Raw genomic sequence first — 22,591 nt, 5'->3', positions numbered from 1 at the left:
AATGATTACACAGTTAAACTTAATTGGAGGCCATAGAGATTCTTCTGGAAGAAAATTTAATATGAGGCAAATTTCATCAGTTGTATGAAGGCTTAGCATTTGTTTTAATCCTTAAAGTAAAAAGAGTGAAATTGTTTTTAACCACAAATCCTCTTTATTTATTTGACTTTTGGGAGCATTCCAGTATTAAATATACTTTCTTAGAAAAAATATTATTGAAAGATTGTGGTTTAAAAAGTTTATTTCCAAACTGTATTAGCTATGAAGTACAAAATGAACAAAGATAGTATATTCTGTCAAAGTTATTTGCTTTAAAGAAAATAACATTTATTTGAATGAGATAATTTAAAAATAAAATTACTAATTGTAGAACTTTTTTTGTGATGAAATTTTACCTTTTAGTTACAGCTCATGTGATATTTTCTTTTCCTATGTCATTTAGAATTTACTAAGTTTGAAATATGAAAATAAATACCTGAACCTTAGCAAAAGTTTACTTTTCACTCCCTTTATATTGAAATTATTCTGATCTGCTAATAAAGCTGGATAACCAAGTATGGCAGAAGAGATAGTTGTTTAGCTTGCATAAGGGAAGAAATGACATATACATTTAATAACAATCCTTTTGCTTTCTTTAGGCAATAAACTAATTGAAAATAATTTTCAATAGATAATATTTTTTACAGAATGAAAAACCCTCAAACAGGCCACAATTTGCTTCAGTGAGCCTCTGCTGGTTGGCCACTGTGCTGGCTACAGGAGAGTTAGAAGGCTAAAATGCTTCTAATACATAATGGGGGACCAGATCCCCTCTGCCTAGTATAGAAATTTCTGTACAGAGAAACAGATGAGAAATAGAAAGTGAAGCAGGCTGTAGTTTAATTTTGTCTTCTTTATGGAGTGAAAAGTTTCTGAATTACTCTTTTAGTAGATCCCAAAGAACTGTCTTCCTTAGTCAATTTGTATGTAATTAAAATGTATAAAACGTAAGATTTCCATTTCAGATTTTCACATCAGCTGATTGCTTTCTTCTAGCTGGTTTACAGTGAATATAATTGTTATTAAATCAGGATAAATGGAAGCTTTTAGCTTTATTTGGTTTTCAAATATATATTTGTTTAATATATCCACTGAAATTTTTGAAATTTTACTTTTTAGGATTATTAAAGTCCGATAAGACCTATTCTGTGGAATCTCTTCCAGAACTGTTAACATCAGACTCTGAAGGAAGCTATATAGGAGTGGGTAGTCCTAGAGATTTACAATCTCCTGATTTCACAACAGGATTTCATTCAGATAAGATTGAGGTTTGGTTTTTTTTTTTTTTTGCTAATGCACTGTTCTCTTAATTTTAGGTCTATAAATAAGTTTATCTTAAGTTTTTTGTTATTTCTTGCTCTGACTTTTAAACACTTTCCCAGCTGGTTTGTAAGGAGATACTAATGATACAGTAAATGGTAGTGGTAGTTTTGTCAGTTTTACATAGTGTTTCTAGCTTTAAAGATTTTAGTGGCAGTTCTGAGCCTTTTATGATGTTATATTTTTAACCTTTCTGCAATTAAAATATAATGTTGATATAAAATATAGCAACACTATACATTGAAAAATATATAGGTAAGTCAGAATTTTATTTTGAAATGTCAGTTAACATAAGCTAAAAACTGTCAATGAAAGTTATTTTGAAATTAACACTGATGTCAAATTCTGCTGTCTTTTTCTTCCATGTTAACTGGCAAAACAATCTGAGTTCTAGTCTAACTTATTCCGAGTTTTGCTATTTTTTCTTTTAGATATCTCTTAACATTTTATTTCATAATTGTTGATCTATAGGGAAGGAAATGTATAACTTAATAGTTTTTTTCTCTGACCCTTGTACATCTACAAAACATACTAGGGCAAAAGAATGTTACTCTGTCTAGAATCTTCTTAGAATCTTTGCATTTTTTTTTCCTTTTAGTTTTTATTATGCAAAAGTTTTGGGGTAATTCATTTAACACCGAGTTTGGTCTGGAACACATTGAAGTTTAACAGAAGATTGAAGCAGGTTATGAATGCCTGGCATTAACGGAAGAATTTATCATAACAGTGAACTTTTTTTTTTTCCCTTTATTTTTTTAAAGATTTATTTATACAAGCACTGGGTACAGTCAGAAGCGGGGGAGGGTGAGAGAATTCACCAGAGTCAGAGCAGGGAACAGAACAGGCAGAGTGATGAAATACACTGCTGAGGGGAGCAGCGGGCATGGCAGGAGAGGTCTGCGCGCCATGTGGGACTCTTGCCAGCGGCTGGGGATCGAACCGGCGCTGCAGAGGCTGTGGGCAGCTTCGCAGCCCAGTGCTCAACCGCTGCACCACCAGGGAAGGCCCAAAAGTGAACATTTTTAAAATAAATTCCTTGATATATTGTAGCAACAATATATTTTGTAGTAACAATATATTCAGGGTCTCTTGAAGTATTTAGTAGTAGTTACTTTTATTGATATTTATATTCAGAATGAAACATGACATTTATACTTCATTATCTTTCATATTAAAGTCATGGACACTAATTTTAGGGTTATTGCTTCACATCTTATTTGAATGACTTACTAACATTTTGTTTAATGCTCATGTGCATTTTGCACAGTAAGTACAATATGCAAACTTATTTCTCTGAAAATTATTTCCCAAATTCACAATTACTGGATTAGTCACTTGTACAGTTTGAAAATTGGTATAGGCGCTACTTTATAAAAGAATTGAACCTGATGTAGGATTTTACTTTTTTAAAAAATACTTTGATTTGTTGATTGTTTACATAACTGAAGATTTTAACTTTTTAAAATAGTGTATCTATATCATTAACCCTTTGCACTCCGAACCATTTTACGACATTTTGATTTAATTTCTTGTGCCATTTCAAGATAAAACTTCAGGGAAACATGCATGTCTCAAAAAGTTGCGTTGAAATAATGGTCTCACTCATAGCAGGAATCTAGAAAACTTAAATAAGGGACCAGGAAAATGAATATAAGAAAGTGAAAATCAAAATCAACAAAAAAACTATGAACCAGAGACACTTTTTGGGGGTGGGGGGGCGGGAGGGGAAGGATTGGGGTCAGAATGGGGCGTTTGCAATTGTATGGGGGAATATAAAAATAAAATTTAATATTTAAAAAAAAAAAAAAAAAAAAAAAAAAATAACCTCAGTTCCCTGTAATCACTAATGAATTCCGATGTCCCCTGAGAGGGGACAGTGGAGTGCAAAGGGTTAAGTACTATATATTAACTACTGTACTAGGCATCTATTTACTTGTTTTTCTCCTCTCAGGGGAAAGTTAAACAATACATTAATGGCACACCTCCTACATATTCTAAGGAAGATTTAAAACCATGGGAAAAGTCACCAAAACTTAAAATATCTGCTCCACAGCCTATTCCCAGTAACATATTCGATACTACAAACTCTTCCAGTTGGGTTGCTAACTCTCTGAGGTAGGCTTTTCATTTTGTTGTGTACTTGTTCATCTGAGAAATATAATTTTTAGTCAAAAAAATTTAAGGAAACATTTGAAAAATATTAGTATAAAAGTTTTATGTATTAGAAATTTATGAATATAACCTAAGTACATATAAATAGCTAATCAGCTAAAAGAGGCTTTTTTTCCCCCTACACTGTCAAGGAATCCTAATACTCAGCTTTTTTTTTTTTTTTTTTTTTTAAGGATAGTATAGAGTAGTTAAAACTCCCATTTAGGAAGACCATTTTGTCATTTCTTGGCATACTTTATCATTTTTTTTTTTAGTACATTAAGGTATTTAATCAAGATCATGATTCCACAGAGTGCATTTTTGTTCAGGTATTCATTTAATGTTACACTGTGATTTTTAACTTGCCTCTTTTTTAAAAATTTTTAAAGCTGAAGTAGATATAACTGAAACATAGTACTCTTGAGTTCTTGTTAAACATTTGTACTATCTAGCCACTTGTGAATTATGATGCCCAATTTATGTGGCTTCATTATCAGGTAGTTCAGAAATTGGTCATCATTGTGCTGCCTGTCTAAATTTCTATTTTCTAAAATTGGAGCATATAAAATTTGTGGGGATACTTAGACGCATCTTCTAATTGCTAATTTTAGAATTTTTTTGTTAAACATGTTTTAAGAATAACTTGGTGTAAAGTCAGCAAAACAATTTTGAAATTGTTTATTTCAGTACAGTGTCCATTGATAAAGGGCTTAGCAATATGTGCTAAGCATCCTCAGTATGAACATATACATACATATTTCTATATATGTTCTGAAATATCTAATAGAAATTATAATTTTTTAGAGAAAATAAAACAGGTTATGCCTTAATATGTAATCGTAGACTTCATTTAGATCAGAAACTATTTCTAAAAAATGTAGAAATTTTTTCTTCTTACAGCTGTCTCTGGTGAGTCTTTAGTATTGTTGACATTCCCAAGTTTTTCCATTAACTGGTCATTTTTAATTTCATTAGGGTTAACATTGGTAAAAATTTTGTTAGAAATAAAGGAAAAAATAGAATTCTCAAGTATCATTTATCATATCATAAAGGATGGGAATTTAGAAGTTTGAGTTGAGTTTCTGCTGTATCATTTAATATTATGAGCTTCACTTGCATTTTAGTATTTATATATGTAAGAATGACTTTCATTCAAAATATGCTTTAAGTTGGCTGCAACTGATCTAAATTGCTCTCACATTATCAGTCTTACATAAAATTTAACTTTTCAGTAAACTTTGGGAATTAGGTTTCATGGATAAATGAATGTTATAAAGTAACCTTTGTATGTGTTTTAGTCCTATTAGCCCGCCTGTTATGGATCTCAGAACTATCATGCAAATTGAAGAAAATAGACAAAAGTGTGGAGCTACACCAAAGACAAATTTGGGGTTGGTTAAAAATCATAAAATAGCAAAGACTATGTTGTTATATTTCTGCCCTAAAGAATTGAAAGATGTGTACTGAAATTATTCCTATTTTTTATATTTGATATTAATGATAAGCCCTTTTCTAGAAAATTTTGCCTTGTAACTTTTTTTTAAATATATGAAGAATGAATTGGGTTGACTTGTATTCTTGTGGAACATAGCATTCCATGCCAGAAACTTGTCTCTAAAGTGATCATTGTGGACTATTTTTGATGCAAGTGTGTTAGTAGCTGGACTGATAACAGATATTGGTTGATCATTGTCACTGTTGAAACTTGTCATTTTGATCCAATAATATTAAAATTACATTAAATGCAAAGAAATGTAATTCCCTATAACCTTCATTATGCAGAAATTAATCCTAATAGGTTTAATTTCTAGCAACATGATTTCTCATAGAGTTAAAATTTTTCAGAAGCAGTGAAACTAATTGGTTAATTTAACTTAATTTCTAGGAAAATGACGTCTCATGGTAAACTTTCTCAGAAACAAAGAAAAATGATTGCAATGATTACCAAAGAAAATAATTCAGGAATGAATAGCATGGAAACAGCTTTAACCACTCCTTCAAAATCCCCCAAGCCAGCAAATGCATGGTATGCTTTAATTTTCATTATAAATAAGTACAGATCTGTGCATAACTTTTGATAGTTTTTTGATTTCTGGATTCCACCTATCTCCCTGTGTTTCTAAAGTCTTCTAAAATATTTCATTCCCCTCTTTGCTTTTAAAAAAGTTAAAAATTGGAACTTGGGAAGTGAAACTTTGTTTTGACATCTACATCATAATTTTCAAATTTTTTTGTGTGTAGATAAAATTTTTTAAGTGCTCTAGTATGTTGCTAAAACAATTTTAAAAAGCAATCTCTTTTCCCCCATTTGTATAAAACAGAAAATTTTTATAAACTTATTTTAACCTTTATTTCTTTGTCTTTTTTTGTGCATTATGAATATATGTACAGGGTTTTAGTCATAGCTTGTTACTTTTTTAAGCAGATACATTAATGAATATTGCATTAGATAAACTTTCTCAATCTGAATATGGCCGCATTAATGGGAATAATATCCAGAGATCACATAACAATTTTGGAACATGTAAAAATAGGTTGCACTTCCTGCTCCCACCCTCCCTTTTCCTTGTAACTTAATAATTGGAAACCAGTTCTAGAGGAGAAGTATTTGCATGATGTAAAAGGCAAAGTGAAGAGTAGAGATCAGAGGAACTGTTTCTTCCACAAGTATTGCACAGTATCTGAGAAGCAGTAACTTTGGTCTGGGGAATCACTTCATTGCTTCTAGTGTCATATTTTCCTTATAAGAGGGAATAATTTTCTCAATTGAAATATAAGTTATTTTGAAGAGTGGCAACTCTGAGTATTTGATTGCCACCACTGGCACAAAATTAATGTAATGTCTGTCAGAGCCACTACTAGAACCAAAGCGTGATCACAGAAAAAGTAAAACAGGAGCTTGGAAACCCAAAGAAAAAAAACAGTAAAAGTTGAGATTTGGGGTTTAATAAAATATTTTTTAACTATCAGTATTTGTTGAATACCTTCTACATGCCAGGTACACTGCTAGTTCTGCTGATAAGGCAATATACAAGATTAATTTGGTCAGTGTAGAGTTTATGGAATAGCTGCTACAAAACTGAATTGTATTTTTTTCTTAACAAAAAGGATAAAAAAGCATAGATTAGTTCTCAAGATATTAAATATATTGCAATTTTGGAGAATTAACTAAGCACTGAGGAAGGTCTGGAGGGAATATTTGGTGTGCTATTTAGGTATATGACTTTTTTTTTTAAAGAATTATTTATACAAGAGCTGGGGTACAGGCCAGAGGCGTGGGAGGGTGAGAGGATTCACCAGAGACAGAGCGGGGTGCAGAACAGCCAGGCGGTCCGAAAGCACTGCTGAGGGTAGCAGTGGATGAGACAGGAGAGGTCTGCCGCACCAAGTGGGTATCCCCCTGGCTGGCCAGGAATCAAACCCGCACTGCAGAGGTTGTGGACAGCTTCACAGCGCTGCGCTCAACCCGCTGTGCTGCCAGGGAGACCCATATTACTTGTTTTTTAATCAAATACATAGGGTGTAAATTTATGTAGTATGTGCTTGAGGAAATTAAAAATGGAATAGGTTTCCCTCAGAATCTTTCATGTAAATGTTGGTCTGTAAAATATTGATAGAATTTAAATTTTACTCCATATTCATTATCATAGTGATTTTAATTTATCTGCTTTTTTAATACTTCATAGAAATATATTCTCTTTTGAAGAATCATTTGATGTAATTTTCTTAGATGTCTTTATACTATGTTTATCTAAGTAGTAGGGTTAATAGGCAATTAGCAAATCACAAATTAGCCCTCTTAGTTTGTTTTTACTTAACATTCATTTACCTAGTTTATATGACCCTCAGTGTATAGTTGTATTTTGCTCCCTGCGGTTAGGTGTGGCAATGTTAAGTGTTAAAGATAACATTTTCTTAAATTAGTTAACTAGTTCAATTTTACATCCCAAATCTATAGGATTTGGCCACTTTTTATTGTCAAGTGTTTTACTTGAGAAATGCTATACTATTTCTCCAAGTCATCTGGAGTTAAAGAATGCACAATATTTGTGGTCGGACTTGATGTATGAATTAATTCTTGAAAATTTCATTTCAAACTAACCTGTAAGTTATACACCAATTTCAATTATTTAACTTTTTAGAGCAAGAAATTTTATTCATTAAAGCAAAATTTTCATGACTGTGTTAGCTGTGGATCACATTTTTAATTTTTTATGTGGCTACAAATGCTTCTCCATAAAGTTTCCCTGATGCTAAGCTGGAAAATATGGCTAGTCTATGAACTGGGAAAGTAAAATTGTGGGATAGTTATCAGATACTATTTTCAGTTGTGCCATTATCAGTAGAAAGAATAACAATTCTTTTAAACAAATCCGTATAACACATTTTATAGGTAACTACATGATTCATGAACATGTGAGTTTAAGGTATTTTATAAACACTCTCACCTATATTGAGTCTTAAGGAGATAATATTACCACAATTAGGAGGCTTCAAATTACCACTAGGGGGAATATAATAACTTGTGCTTTTTTTATACAGATCATTACGAGTTTCAGTGTTTAGAAACGTGAGTTATTTACAGAAGATATTCAACAGATTTTCCTGGCAAGAATATTTGCCAGCAGTGTTCCCAATTGACTAGTGATATATTGTACTTTATACAATACTTGTTTGCCAATAGGAACTTGGAAGTATGTGTGTTTTGTGGGGGAGAGAGTTTGTAAGGAAATGAGTGATTATATTTATATATATATATATAGAATATATATAAATGTAATTTTTTGTTCTATGTGTGTGTCTTTTGTATGTGATAATGTCTAAGTCGTTAGTTCCATTTGAAGAATTTTTAATATGAATACATTAGTCGGTCATGTTTCTGATACAAATCTATAAAGTTCATATGATTTTAGATTTTACTTAGGGTAAATGACTTAAATGTGGACACAACAGTAGAATAGAATGATTACGTTCTAAAGTGAATCTTTGCCTGAATTGTGGCTCTATTACTTAGTAGCAGTATGAGCTTAGATTAGTTATTGTCTTTTGTTGTCAATAGGGCTGAAAACAATACCTGTTTCACAGGTGTTTTGAAAAGATTGCACTGAATCATTGCATGAAATACTTTTAGCAAAACATTTTCAGCATTGTACAATCAAATACACAAATGTTAGCTGTTATTATTTAAATAAATTGTAACTTAATTTATAATGATCTTTACGTAGTAAGTTTTCGTGAATTTTTTTAAAGGAAAAGCTTATATGAGGCAGACAGTTTACATTGTTGTAACCTTTGAGTAATTAGACATTTCTAGCCAGTTTTGGTATGAATAGATGCTTAGCTCATACACTAATAAAACTAAGTATGAATCATCATTTTCCTCCCATCTGTTATCTTTGGCATTTTGTAATATTGTGTTGATTCATTTTGAAGGGCAATGGTAGACTAGATGGCAAAGGAAGAGTTTTAATGGTCATTAAGAACTGGATTTGCATTCCAGCCCTGCTGTATTTCTGAAATTTGGTTGTTCTTGCCTGTTAAATATAAATGGTGGCAAAAATACTCATCTTTTAGTATTGTTATAAGGGTAATAATGCATGTATAAGTATCTTGTAAATATGGTTTGGTGATTAGAGTCAGGTACAAATGAGCTATTCAAACAGGCTATAGGATTTTAGAAGACTGCTATTTTATAGAGTACCCCAAATAAGTATGAACTCAACCTGGGTATGTATTTTATGGTTTCTTCAAAATATAAAATAAACTTTTTGGGAAATTTAGCTAGCAGTTGTGCTCACTAAGATGACTACATCTTCTAAGAAATAAAGTGGGGAAAAAATTAGGAAATTTCATCTTAGAATGAAGCAAAATTGTGAAATAGCTATGATAAAACAAGTATCAACAACATTTTCAGCTTTCATATAGTACAATATTAAACTTTAGATGTTTGCAACAAATTGACAATCTTTAGAGAATTTAGCCTCCTAAAACAAAAGCCACATAAGATTAGTTAAAGCTTCTTTCAAAGATTTTTGTTTAAAATGAAGAGTATCAGTTTTAGCAAATTCAGATTTTAAAAGAACTAAATTATTTTTTGTTCATACAGATTTTTTTAAAAAGGAATTTGTGTTAGATTTTTATGTAAGAATAGAACTGATAAACATAATGTCTCAACTAGTACTTTTTCTTACTAATTAGAAACAAAAGATCACATTTTTCGCCCAGAGATAAATAAGGAGGTATTTTATGTGAAGTGAAAATCAACAAAAAGCACATAAGTAATAATACAAATTACACAATTGTCTTTTTTTATAGTTTAACATTCACATATAACACTGCCATTATGGGATTTCCATAGGCTTGGGGGAAAATTTCTTGGTGTCAGATATGTTTTGCAAATACCTTGTTATCTTAATGATGTCTTCTGTGATGCAGTTTTTAATTTAAATTCTTTATTTGATGGTTATTACTGTCTCGCCCTAAGAAACCTTTGCTTACCAAATTATAGTCTTTTTCTAGAATATTTAACTTTTGCATTAAGTCGATGATCCATCTTGATTTAGTATGGGGTGAGATAAAAAGTCAACTTATTTTTCTTTCTAGAAACCCTCATTATAGAAACACTTCCCACTGAATTGCTTTGGCAATTCAATTATCAAAAGTAAAATGGCCATATAGGTGGGTCTGTTTCTAAGCTCTCTGTTGTGTTCCATTATTTGTTAATCCTTGCCAGTTTCACGTTGTCTTAATTACTGTAACTTCTTCCAAGTTTGTATTTCTTTTTTAAGAATACATTGGCTAATGTAGGCTTTTGATGCCCATATAAATTTTATAATTTGTAAATTTCTACAATACCAAGATTGGTGAAATTAATATAGGTCTGTACAGATTTAGTTTTATTTTTGGTAAGTTGTTTTTTTCAGGATATTCATCCATTTCATGTAAATTGCCAAACTACTTGCATACTTAAAATTTTCAAGATTTTCTTGTTAGCTTTAGTATGCTTTTCTTTGTATTTATCTTTTTGGGGGTTTGCTAAATTTCTCAAATTTTTAAATTTGTCTTCCATCAAATTTAGACATTTTGGCCATTGTTTATTTAAATATTACTGCCATCTCTTTTTCTCCTTCGGAACTCCAATTATACTTACAAAAGTCCTTTAGATAGTTATCAAATAAATTGTTTTTTAAATATTGTATTGTTTTTGAATTTCTATTTTTGTGTTTCATGGTATCTTCCTCTGCTGATCTTACTTCAATTTGTTCTGACTATATTTTTTGTTGGTACCTGAGGCATAGTTATAAATAGCTGTTTTTAATATTACTGATTTAAACATCTGTGTTATATCTAGTATTGTTCTTCATTGATTGTTTAGTTCACAATTGAAAGTAACTGCATTGAAAACTGTATAATATTGTAAAATTCTTGGTGTATCTTCTCCATTGTATCTTTGTAACTTTCAGCAATGACCTTTTAAAAGATATGTTTTCACATGATTTGTCTTATCCGTTACAGGACATCTCTACATTCAGTTTCACCCAAATCATTCCAGGATTTCTTAGAAGAAAAAAAATCTATTACTGATCACAGTTCAGGAGATCATGTCAAAAAAGTTTGTTTTAAAGGAATAGAAAATTCACAAGCTCCAAAAATTGCAAGGTAGTAAAATTAACTTATTTTCTATCTTAAAATGTTCTGAAATAACCTTTAAAAAGTTATGAGGCAAATTTTTATACATTTCTTACATTTAAAATTAACATGTCTGTTCTTTTTTAAATTTTTAAGCATCATTGTGGTATAACTTAAACTTTTGACATATGTGAATACCCATGAAACCACCAAGATACTGGGTATAACTCATTCTGAAGTTTCCCCATACCTCTTTGTATTTATTGTCTTCCTTTTCTATTTAGATATTCAGAAACTCAACTTTCTTTAAATCAAACAATATTTCCCTCATAACCCTCTTTGAAAACAAAATTAAAAATATAGACAAAGCATAAAACAACTCATTCTTTCTGATTTTCCTTTCTTGGTAAATGGCATTTGAAAGCTTCTGGCATGTCCATCTTCCTCATCTATCACAGGCCTTGCAAGTTTTATCTCTTTAATATTTCTTAAATCTATATACTAAATTATTTTTTATACTGCCATCAACCTCACTCAGACTAATGTGAATTTTTATCTGGGCCAACTGAATGACATATGTCTGGTCTTGCCATAACTTTCCCTCCTTCTGGTACATTCAGCCAGTGTGGTTTTTTTTTTTTTTTTTTTTAATGCAAATCTTACTGCTCTAAGTGTTCTTATGTGGCCTTCAAGGCCTATAGTGTGGTTCCTGCCAACTTTTTGAGCTTTATCTTTTAACATGATCTCTATTCTAATCACCTTGACCTTCTCATAGTTTCTCAAATGCCATTTACTTCTTACTTACCTACCCATTAACTAGTTGACTCTGCCTTTTTCTTTCAATCCCTGTGCATTGTCATCTGATCTACTACAAGTTTTTTAATGTCTATTCAGTTATATGTTCAAGTGAGAGCAAAGAAGATTGAGTTCTTTGTTCATCATTGTATCACCATGCTTAGAATGTTTCCTAGCATGTAATAGGTGCTTGGTGAGTGGTAAATGACTAGATGAATAGAATAAAATTGTAGCTATTTTTTAGTAACATTTGTTTTTAATGTAGTAAGTTATATACTTGAGATACATAAATATTAACCTATTTTTGTTATTATTTTTACACTTAATATTAACACATTGAAGTTTTCTTTCTTTGGATAAGTATTTTTATATCTTAAAATATTAGGATCTGTGGTTTCACAGTTGATCACTAGAGTGTGCTGTAACATCAGGGCTCTTAATTGTGAAAAGTGGTGTGTGCTTTTATACTGCTTTGGAAATATTAAAGGAGTATATGATAGTATCATGCCGCTCATAACTTAGGTGTTTGGTAAGTGGAAGCTCATGTTGTAAAGAGCTGTGTGTTAGCTGATCACAAGAAAACAGCTTGAGTTTTGATTTCATCATAGAAAATACAATCATAAGTAACCCTTAAAAAAAGGAAATAGTAACATAACAGATAAATATTGGTTCAAATTATGGGGTACATGATATTAATGCAGTATTCTATGGGCTTTTCTTGGGTATTTGTAAATGTATAATATGCAGGCCCGGCCTTCAGTTTGCTTGATATCTAGTTGGTATGTCTAAATAGGCACATGGAAGTAAAATGACAGAACAAGAATAAAATTATAGTACAATATAACACTATTAACAAGAAAGGGCCTCCCCAGTGGCGCAGCAGTTGAGGGCTGGGTTGCAAAGCTGCGCGCAGCCTCTGCAGCGCTGGTTTGCTCCCCGGCCACCGTCGAGGGTCCCACATGGCGCGCCGACCTCTCGTGCCCCGCCCGCTGCTCCCCTCAGCAGTGTACTTCGGTCCTTTTGCCTGCTCTGCTCCCCGCTCTGGCTCTGGTGAATCCTCTCACCCTCCCGCGCTTCTGACTGTACCCAGTGCTTGTGTAAATAAATAAATAAATCTTTTTTTTTTTTAAAGCACATTTAAAAAAAAAAGATAAGAAAGCACAATAATATATGATTAAATTCCAGATGAGTGGTTCAAAGAAAATGACCTATGGGTTATATTGTCAGGGAAAGTTTCATAGAGGAAGGAAGGACTTGTATATTTACTTAAAAAAATATTATTGATCCATTTAATTGCCACAAGCCTTTGAACGTAGAATGGACTTTTTTTTTTTTTTAATTGGAGCATGGTTTTATTTATTTACAAGCACTGGGTACAGTCAGAAGCACAGGAGGGTGAGAAAATTCACCAGAGCCAGAGCGGGGAGCAGAGCAGGCAGAAGGACTGAAGTACACTGCTGAGGGGAGCAGCGGGCGGCAGGAGAGATCTGCGCGCCATGTGGGACCCTCACCGGGGTGGCCAGGGATCGAACCGGTGCTGCAGAGGCTGCGGGCAGCTTTGCAGCCCAGTGCTCAACTGCTGCGCCACCGGGGAGGCCCTTTAAATCTCTTAAAATCTGAATTTCCCAAGATTGATATTCGTCATTTTGAACAAAAAAGTCTTTGAAAGATTTTAGCTAATCTCATGTTGCTCTTATTACAGAAGGCCAAATTTTATAAAGATTGTTGCAAACACCTAAAGCCTAATATAGTACTTACTATATGAAAGCTGAGAATGTTTTTGATACTTATTTTATCATAGTTCTATTTTTAAGATGAAATTTTGGCAGACTGAACATTGGGTACATTTAAATTACTGAGATTGTCCATTGAAAATCATTAGCTGAAAGAGTCCTGGCATAATGCTGGACAATAGATTTGAGTTTATTATTTACAGTAGCCCTCTGTGAACCTGTTTCATATATGAATAGACAATATTAGTGCCTATCATATGGATTTATTATAAGGCTTAGATCAGATTAGGTGTATGAAAGTACATTATAAATTATAAAGTGTTACATAGATAAGCAGTGAGATCTGAAGTATAACAACTTAACTTTGATGTAGCAAAGCCTGTGTAAGGTACTTTAGTCCTGATATTCATTTAGCCACTGACAGACCATTTTCAAAGAAAGAGCTTCATACTGCTTCTTAATAATTTGGGTCTACATTATTTTTGCATTTCTTTGAAAGTGTCAAAAACACTTTAGTTGATCCCAAGACCCCAGGATGATTTCTGAGCACCACTTTAGTCATTATCTGTGTTCTATGCTATGCTTTAAAGCTTCATAAGGCCTCTTAATCTCTAGCCTTAGACTGACCTTAGACTTTAACCAAGGGAAGCTGCATTTAGTATCTAAAGTAATTTATCTGATCTATCAGAATAGATGTAGAATTTTTCCATTTAGGAGTCATCCCAGTCTAGAGTCTCATCTAACAGTTTATCAAGTTCATTTCCTTGACTTCATTTTTCTTCTGGCTGAAAATCTTTTACATTGTCCTGGAGACTACTTTTATTATCCTGAAGGTTTAAAGTCTTAGAACTTGAAGCTAAGAACCCATAACTAGACCTACTTTGTGTTTCAGTACCTACATCCAAAAGAAAAATGTTTTAGTAATTCAAGGGGATAAGGAACTTTAAAAAGCTTATCCCATATTTAAAATCTTTTGACTTTCTGTTAAAATCTTTTAGCTTTCTGCTTTAACTATTTATTCTCTAATTACCTTTTTACAACTATGTTGCAGATGTTTTGCTGGACATTAAGATACAAAGATGAAAGAAACAGTCTTAAACCTTGAGAAACAGGCCTGTAAATAATAACAGTTTGTAAAGCTCTATAATAGTAATTGAAATACTCAGAAGGAAGATGATATTGATAGTTGGTACACTACTTAAAAACTGAGAAGACATTTAAAGTTGACTAATGAGAATAGGAGAAATAAAGGCAGCTTTGTGACAATAGAAAAAAAAAAAACAAAACAGCATTTTGAGTGAAAGGCCCAGATTTGAATTGTGAGTCCCACAAATTCTATAACATTCTTTGAGTCTTAGTTTTTTAATCTGAGTAATGGAAATAACACATGCTTTCTTTACTCATTACTGCAGAGATTAAATGAGACAATGTAAATGAAAACACTCAGTAAATGTTTGCTTAAAATTCTGATCTAAACAGTTTGACTTTCAGTATATTTTGGTTGCACCTTGACACTACTGTTTTCATTTTTTCTTCTAATTTCGTCCATACCCCAATCCAGTCATTCTGTTTGTGAAAGAGAACAGCCACCTTTACTATGCTACCAAAATCTTTTACATTTCCAGTTTCATGTATTTGTATGACCAAAACATGATCTCAGTGTTTCTCTCCTCAGCTTTTGCAGTGAAGCCTTCCTCCACTGTATGTCAGTTTCTCTTGTGCATCTGTAGTACTTTGGATATTTTAGGTATAGTTACCAGTTGTAGTATTTGACTATCTTTTGTGAAGCCCATCTAGGCCTGCATTTAATTATTGCTGAAAAAGGGCTTTGGATCTGTGTAGGTAATCTCTTGGTACCTTTCAAGCTCTAAAATTCTATAATTAGGCCATTTGCTCTAGTACCTTAGTAAATTTTTCCCCTAAAGGACTATTTCTACTCCCAAATGTTCTATACCACTTTTACTGTCTTTTCCATGAAGACTTCTCAAGTGACTAAAACTTTCTATATATTTTGAAACTTAGTGCTAATTTGTCACTTTCATAAAACATTAATTGAACATTCTTTACAAAGTTGTAATTACTAACATTTATTTGATTATAATAAATATTAGCAAAATAATTTCTTGTAAAATCTTGTGGCATAAAATATCATAGAGGAAGATCTTATAACTACCCATAAATTCTTTATTATAATTTCAAAGGTAAGGCTGACTGCACACATTAATTTTTCTCCTAAGTCAAACTTGCAACTCCTCTATATTTCGACTGGCAAGCAGCTTTACTAATGTTACTAGAATCTTTAATCTCCAGTTTTGGCATTTGTTTTGCAGATGCTCTACTCATGGCACCCCACGACCAGAAGGCAACCATATCTCAGATTTGACACTTCTAGACAGTCCCAAGTAAGGTTAATTGTTTAGTTTTGGAGTCTCTAAAGCTAGGGTGCTACATAGCTTTGAAAACAATATTAAGAAATTGAGAATAGTAAGATAACTGAATAGAATGTATTATCTGACTACAGTGCTGTACAGTTTGAATTACTTTTCTGTTATAGTGCTTTTGTTCCATCTCATTTTTTGGTGTTTTGAATTTTCTCTGCTGCATTATCTAAAAAAAAAAAAATCCGTTTTCTATTTCTCACTACTGTATAAATGGGATGCAAAAGTTTCCAGTTACCCTTGTATTTATATTGTAGATCACCAGGAAAATATACTTTTAAAATGTATTTGAAGATATTTTATGTGCAAAATTTGGGAAGATGAATGAAAACTTTTTTTTTCAGTCCCTGGCTAGTTTCTTCATGGACCTCTTCTGTAGCCCCCGTCACTTTTGCATCTATTGTAGAAGAAGAACTACAACAGGAAGCAGCTCTTATCAGAAGTCGAGAAAAACCCTTGGCTTTGATTCAGGTAAATAATATACCTATAAAGGTTTTAATTTAGGGAAGACTGCTATATTTTCATCCTTAGGCCTTAAGAAAATTATGTCTGGGAGCCTCCCTGGTGGCGCAGGGGTAAAGTCTCAACTCTATCAAGGTATGGCCAGCCACTGCAGCATGAGTTTGATCTCTGGCCATTGGCACAGCAGAGTGTGTCAGTAGATCCGCCTGTTCTGCTCCGCACTCTCTCTGGTGAATTTTCTCACACCCCCAGCCCCTACCTCTGGCCTACACCCCAGTTCTTGTATGCATTATAATTATCAAATTAAATTGTAAATTCAATGTAAAGTAAAACTGAGGCAGTCAGCAAGTTAGGTGTTGATTGAAAATATTCAGGATAATTACTTTGGAACTAATAAACTGTGATTAAGCCATTTTTTTTTAAGACATTTATTTATGCATACAAGAGCTGGGGTACAGGCCAGATATGTGGGGAGGGTGAGAGGACTCACTAGGGACAGAGTGGGGAACACAACAGGCAGATTGACCAAAGTACACTGCGAGGGGAGCAACGGGCGAGCCAGGAGAGGTCTGCTGCGCCATGTGGGTTGCTCCCTGGCCGGGGATCGAATTTGTGCTGCAGAGGCTTTGGACAGATTCACAGGCTGCGTCTTAACCCCTTGCACCACCTGGGAGGCCCAAAGCCAATATTTTCAGCACTGTTATGCTTTGTACTATTTTAGTTTTTAAAAGTGACCAGTAAAGAACTTGGCAATATCTCAATCTGCATTTGGCTTTGGTTATGTTCTCAGGTGGTAAGCAGTAGATACCAATTCTGGGTAACTTAAAGAAAAGGAGAGGTATTAAAACTTAGCTGAAAGACCAGAGACAGGACTCCATAGTTGTCATGAAGAATTTAGAAGAGTTAGAGGACATGTACAATAACAACGTAAGCATCTCACAGAATAAAGTGATTGGAATGAATTCCAGCTATTTTCAGTTGTGTTTTTCTTTTGCTCAAGATTAAAAGTCAAGAGAGGGTGGCTAGCTGATTATTCTAGCTCTGGCCTTAAGCCTTATTGTTACCAAGAGGATACTAGGAAACCTAATTTAATGCTGCTATATATTTTTTTTCCTTCCAGATTGAGGAGCATGCTATACAAGATTTATTGGTTTTCTATGAAGCCTTCAGCAACCCTGATGAGTTTGTCATTGTTGAAAGGACACCACAGGGACCAGTGGCAGTACCTATGTGGAATAAGCATGGATGCTAATTCACCATGGAGAGATGAATTTTTCATAACTTCTGATAGTTACGTGGAAGAGAGTATTTACATATTTGGTAACCTATCATTCTACATAGACTAAGAGAGGATCTCACTTCTTTACAATTTAAGCACATAATGTTTGTATGATTAAAAAATTCCTTAGAATTGTGATAATAGTAACTTACTGTGAGAAGTTAAATTGAAATAGAATTATTTCTTTGCATAGTTTAAGAGGAAAGCATGAGTGATGAATAAAAATAACTTTTCCATTTGAGAACTTGGGGTAGTCACTCTTTTTAAAATATGACATTGATGAATAAAGTAGGAGCATCAACCATTACTTCTGATTTATTAATGACCAGAATTTTGCTTTTGCTACAGTAGTTATGTTTCCAGTTTGTTTGCTTTTTTTCCCATCAGGCTATGACTGTTCTAGGTCTGTTTAAAGTACGAACACCATAGAGTTTGGACAGCACATTCTCCATGTTGTATTAAGGTATGGAGTACAATGGACAGAAAATTAGTAACTATTCTGAACAACTTAGTCCAAGATAATTACTTTCTAAAATTTGGAGCCATTGTGGGTTGTGTTTTGGTTGGGAGGGGAGATCTTACAAATAGCCTAATTGTGAGAGAATTTATCAAAGTGTTAAAAGTTTCTAAAATAAATGCTTACTATGTATAAGAATAAAGAGTTTGGAAGAAGGTTTTGTCTTTTAAAATTATGTTCCTAAGTTACTGAATAGACATAAAAATTTTCAGCTTTCAAAAACAAAGCAATGTTAAAACTGTGCTTCAGTATCTCGACAAATTGGAATGTTAATGTTCTAGTTTCTGGGACATAAATCTAGGAGAGAATATAGTCAGTTCACTAGTTATAATATAGTTGATGAAAATATGACTGAAACTCAGTGTTTCGAATTTAGTTATACCCAAAAACAGCAAACTTGTAAGCAAATGTGCAATTAAAAAAATGTCTTCATTTATTTCACTAATATGTTATACTGATAGACTGCTAGAGCCAGAGTTTAATTTGATGCTCTGTCCATTCTTGGCTTTAAAAAGACAGTTTTCCTAAAATGCACTTGTGAACAGTTTTATATAGTATGTGAGTAATTTGAGAAGAAATGAATTTTATGTTTTATTGAGAAATGTTACAATAAAGTTGCTTTCTAATTGATTGATTTATTGATTTCATTTGAAATTTAGAATCTGCCATGTAGGCATCTTTAGTATATAAAGTGGTGATATACATGTATACTCCATACCACCTAGGAGCTTGTATTGAATGGGTTGTGAAAGAGGTAAAGGGTCTTAGAAATCTCAATCAGCAGTTGTATTCTTTTATTTATTTATTGGAATAAAAGGCATCCAAATTGCAAAGGAAGAAGTGAAACTATCACTACTAGCAGATAGCATGATCTTATTTTATAGAATAGCAAAAAACTCAAAAGCTGTTAAGAACTAATAACTGAATTATGTAAAATTGCAGGATACAGAGTCAATATACAGAAATCAGTTATTTCCATACATCAGTGTGGGATCACCAGCACCACTTGTTCTTGGGGAGATTGTCTTGGTGCCCAGAGTTCCTGCTTGTCAGCTAGGTATAGGGTCATGCAGGGGGTCTCTCACTAAGGGCAAAAGTCCTGGTATGAGGAACTATTGGGAAACCAGTATCTGCTGAAAACAGGCAGATAAGAGATAATATTCATTGACCTGCAGGAACAATGGAGCCCCCCAGGCAATAGCCCCTGGTCACTCTACCCTAGGTTATATCCCCAATAACTGCTTCCCCTCAGGTACTTTAACTTGCCCCACCTTTGTACTTAATGTTAATACAGACAAGACTGCCTTTGAATGAGGGTAAACATTACTTCCAGGATAGCCCCTCTAGGCTTCTCATTGCCCACATGTGGACTTTGAGTAATCTTTCCCTCATCTAGAGATACTTCCCATACTGCCACCCCACAAGGCAACACACCAACAATGAACTATCAGAGAAATCAAGAAAACCCATTTATAATTGCATCAAAATTAACAAAATACCTAGTAAAAAACTTAGCCAAGGAAGTAAAAGACCAGTACAATGAAAACTCTCAGATACTGATGACAAATGTAGAAGACACGTAAGTGGAAAAGCACTCCAGTTTCATTGATTGGAACAGTATTGTTAAAATGTCCACACTAACCAAAGCTACTTACAGATTCAATGCAATCCCTATCAAAATTTGGATAGCATTTTTCACAGAAATAGTAAATCCTAAAATTTGTAGAAGAGTCACAATGGCCAAAGCAATCTTGAGAAAGAAAACTGAAAAGCTTACTGATTTCAAACAATAATTACAAAACGGTAGTAATCAAAGCTGTGGTACTGACATAAAAACTGACACATGGGACAAAAAGTTTAGAAATAAACCTAACTATATGGCCAGTTAATTTGTGACAAAGGAGACAGGAAAATACAATGTGGAAAAAACACTCTCCAATAAATGTTGAGAAAACAACTACTACATGCAAAACAATGAAGCTATCTTATACACAAAAATTGACCCCCATATGGATTGAAGATTTAAAGACCTGAAACCATAAATTCTTAGAGAAAATACAGACAGTAAATTTCTTGACATTAGACTTGGCATTGTTTTTCTGGGTTTGACCCCAAAGCAAGGGCAAGGAAAGCACAATAAAAATAAAAATGGGACTACATAAAACAAAGGCTTCTGTACAACAAAGAATGACACCAAAGAATGAAAATGGAAACCTACTAAATGGGAGAAGTTATTTGTAAATCTTATATTGGATAAAGGGTTCCTATCCAAAATATACAAAACTCATACAACTCTTATTTTTTAAAAATTCAATCAAAAAATAGGTAGAGGAATTGAATGGGCCAAGAGGCACATGAAAAGATGCTCAATATCACCAATCATTAAGGAAATGCAGTCAAAGCCACTGAGGTGTCACCTCCTGTTAGAATGGCTACTACCAAAAATTAAGAAAACAAGTGTTGGCAAGGATGTGAAGAACAGTGTTTTCTGCATTTGATTTGTTACCATGTCACCTGTCACAGCTTCTGGAAACCTGAGAGACAGATTTAAAAAGGTAAATAACATGTTATGAAAATAGTTTTGATCTTACCAACTCGTGAAAGGTTGAGAAAGTGGTTGAGAATAATTGCTTTAGTCCCTTGACTGTTACTCTGTCTTCTTGTTAGGTCTAATCCATTAATCTCTAACTCCCAAATGATACTTCCAAAGTATATGTCTTGCCTCATCCTGTTCTGAAAACTTAAGCTACTCCCTCTGCACTCTAAGTTCAAATTTCCTCACTTTGGCCTTTCAAGTATTTTTGGTTCAGGAGGGGGTGGAGGGTGGGTAAGTTTGATTTGTTTGCTTATTTTTTTTGGTTTATAAATTTAGTGCCAAACTCGGACCTGCTTCAAGCTTTGTTCATTAAGCTCTCTGCCTAATTTTTTTCACCTAATAAAAAATTTCCATTATTGAAGAGACCCAAATAGTATTTACTTTATTGTTTTTCTCCCTCAAAAATAAAAATTTTTTAAAAAGTAGAACATACATAGACTGTGGTTTTTTTTCCTCTTAACACTTCATACTTTTTAAGGTACTTGTCATATCCTGCTACTGTTGTTTTTCTATTTATCTTAATTACTTTTACTTTGAAGCTATAGACTTCACATTTTTGACCAGATGTGGTATTTCTGTCTAGACTTGGCATTTTTTGTCTTCTTGTATGTATGTAAATCTATAAAAAATTGAACACAAAAATGTACAAGACAAAAATGTTTCAGTCAGGGCCTCCCTGGTGGGCTAGAGGATAGTCTCAGTGTTATCACCTGAAGGCCTGTGTTCAATCCCCAGCTAAGGAGCTAACCCACATAGATGCAGCAGACCTCCTGTTTTGCCTGCAGCTCTCTTTAGCAGTGTATTCAGTAAACTGCCTGTTGTTCTTCCCACTCTGTCTCTGGTAAATCCTCTAACTTACCCTGCACAGCTTTCTCTCCAGATTCTGATAATTGTTGCTTCCCCTCAACCATTCAAGTCTAGGAATAGTAAGTGATACATTGTTTTCAGGTCAGATTACTGCAGTATTCATTGTATTCCTTACATACTGCCCAAACTTTTATAAAGAGTTCATTATTAATTCATCCAAATTGACAGTGCCATCTGTATCTTGCCAGGACCCTAATTAATTCAGAAGTGACCTGGGTAAGTGAAGGAAAAAATAACAATGTAGAGGTTTTGGTTGAAGGATATTTTATCTGGAAATAGGGCACTGAATAATAGGTAAATGCAGAGAAAAAAATGGTAGTTAGATGGGTTACTCATGCTTTTAAAAAATTTTAGTCTACATCTAGAGGGTAGAAAAAAGTCAATGTGTATAGGAAGAGATTGGATATTCTGGAAATAAAGACAATTGCAGAATGGGGATCAAGACAATCAAGAATACAAAGTACAACTACTTGGAAAGGAAACAAGTGCTCTTTTTCTTAAACTGAAGGGAACAAATTGATAATCATATCCAGTGGGTATAAGTTTGATTTCTAGATTAACAATATTAACATGAGTGGGAATGGAAAATGCAAATTATTAAGCTCCACTCTTTTTGTGCTAAATCAGAATCTTGGGAAACGAAGCCTGCAAAGCATTTGCTAAGCCCTCTAGGTGCTTCTGAAGCCTGCTAAAGTTTAAGACCCACATGATGGAAGCAAGATATTTTGAGGTAAAAGAATTTGCTCGGACTTGATAATTTAGATT

The 22,591-nt window shown here is 33.2% G+C and overlaps 1 protein-coding gene across 7 annotated transcripts in view; it reads left to right on the top strand.

Annotated features, from left to right (window-relative positions):
- Positions 1–18,996, top strand: part of IBTK (inhibitor of Bruton tyrosine kinase) — a 116,563-nt gene extending 97,567 nt beyond the window's left edge. For 6 of the 7 annotated variants that reach the window (XM_054698987.1, XM_054698989.1, XM_037520005.2 and 3 more), the window contains 8 exons: positions 1,159–1,307; positions 3,311–3,474; positions 4,809–4,901; positions 5,396–5,536; positions 11,026–11,169; positions 15,998–16,069; positions 16,450–16,576; positions 17,688–18,995. In XM_054698987.1, the coding sequence (XP_054554962.1) occupies positions 1,159–1,307; positions 3,311–3,474; positions 4,809–4,901; positions 5,396–5,536; positions 11,026–11,169; positions 15,998–16,069; positions 16,450–16,576; positions 17,688–17,819 (1,022 nt within the window). In that variant the 3' untranslated portion in view covers positions 17,820–18,995. Of the gene's footprint in view, positions 1–1,158; positions 1,308–3,310; positions 3,475–4,808; positions 4,902–5,395; positions 5,537–11,025; positions 11,170–15,997; positions 16,070–16,449; positions 16,577–17,687 lie in introns of all 7 variants that reach the window. The other variant, XM_054698991.1, reaches the window with a different exon arrangement.
- The last annotated feature ends 3,595 nt before the right edge of the window (positions 18,997–22,591 follow it).

This window comes from Talpa occidentalis, unplaced genomic scaffold (assembly GCF_014898055.3).
Source record: "Talpa occidentalis isolate TD23 unplaced genomic scaffold, MPIMG_talOcc4v2.1 talOcc4.2, whole genome shotgun sequence".
In the NCBI taxonomy this organism is placed as follows: Eukaryota; Metazoa; Chordata; class Mammalia; order Eulipotyphla; family Talpidae; genus Talpa; species Talpa occidentalis.
This window is presented reverse-complemented; position numbering and strand designations above follow the sequence as displayed.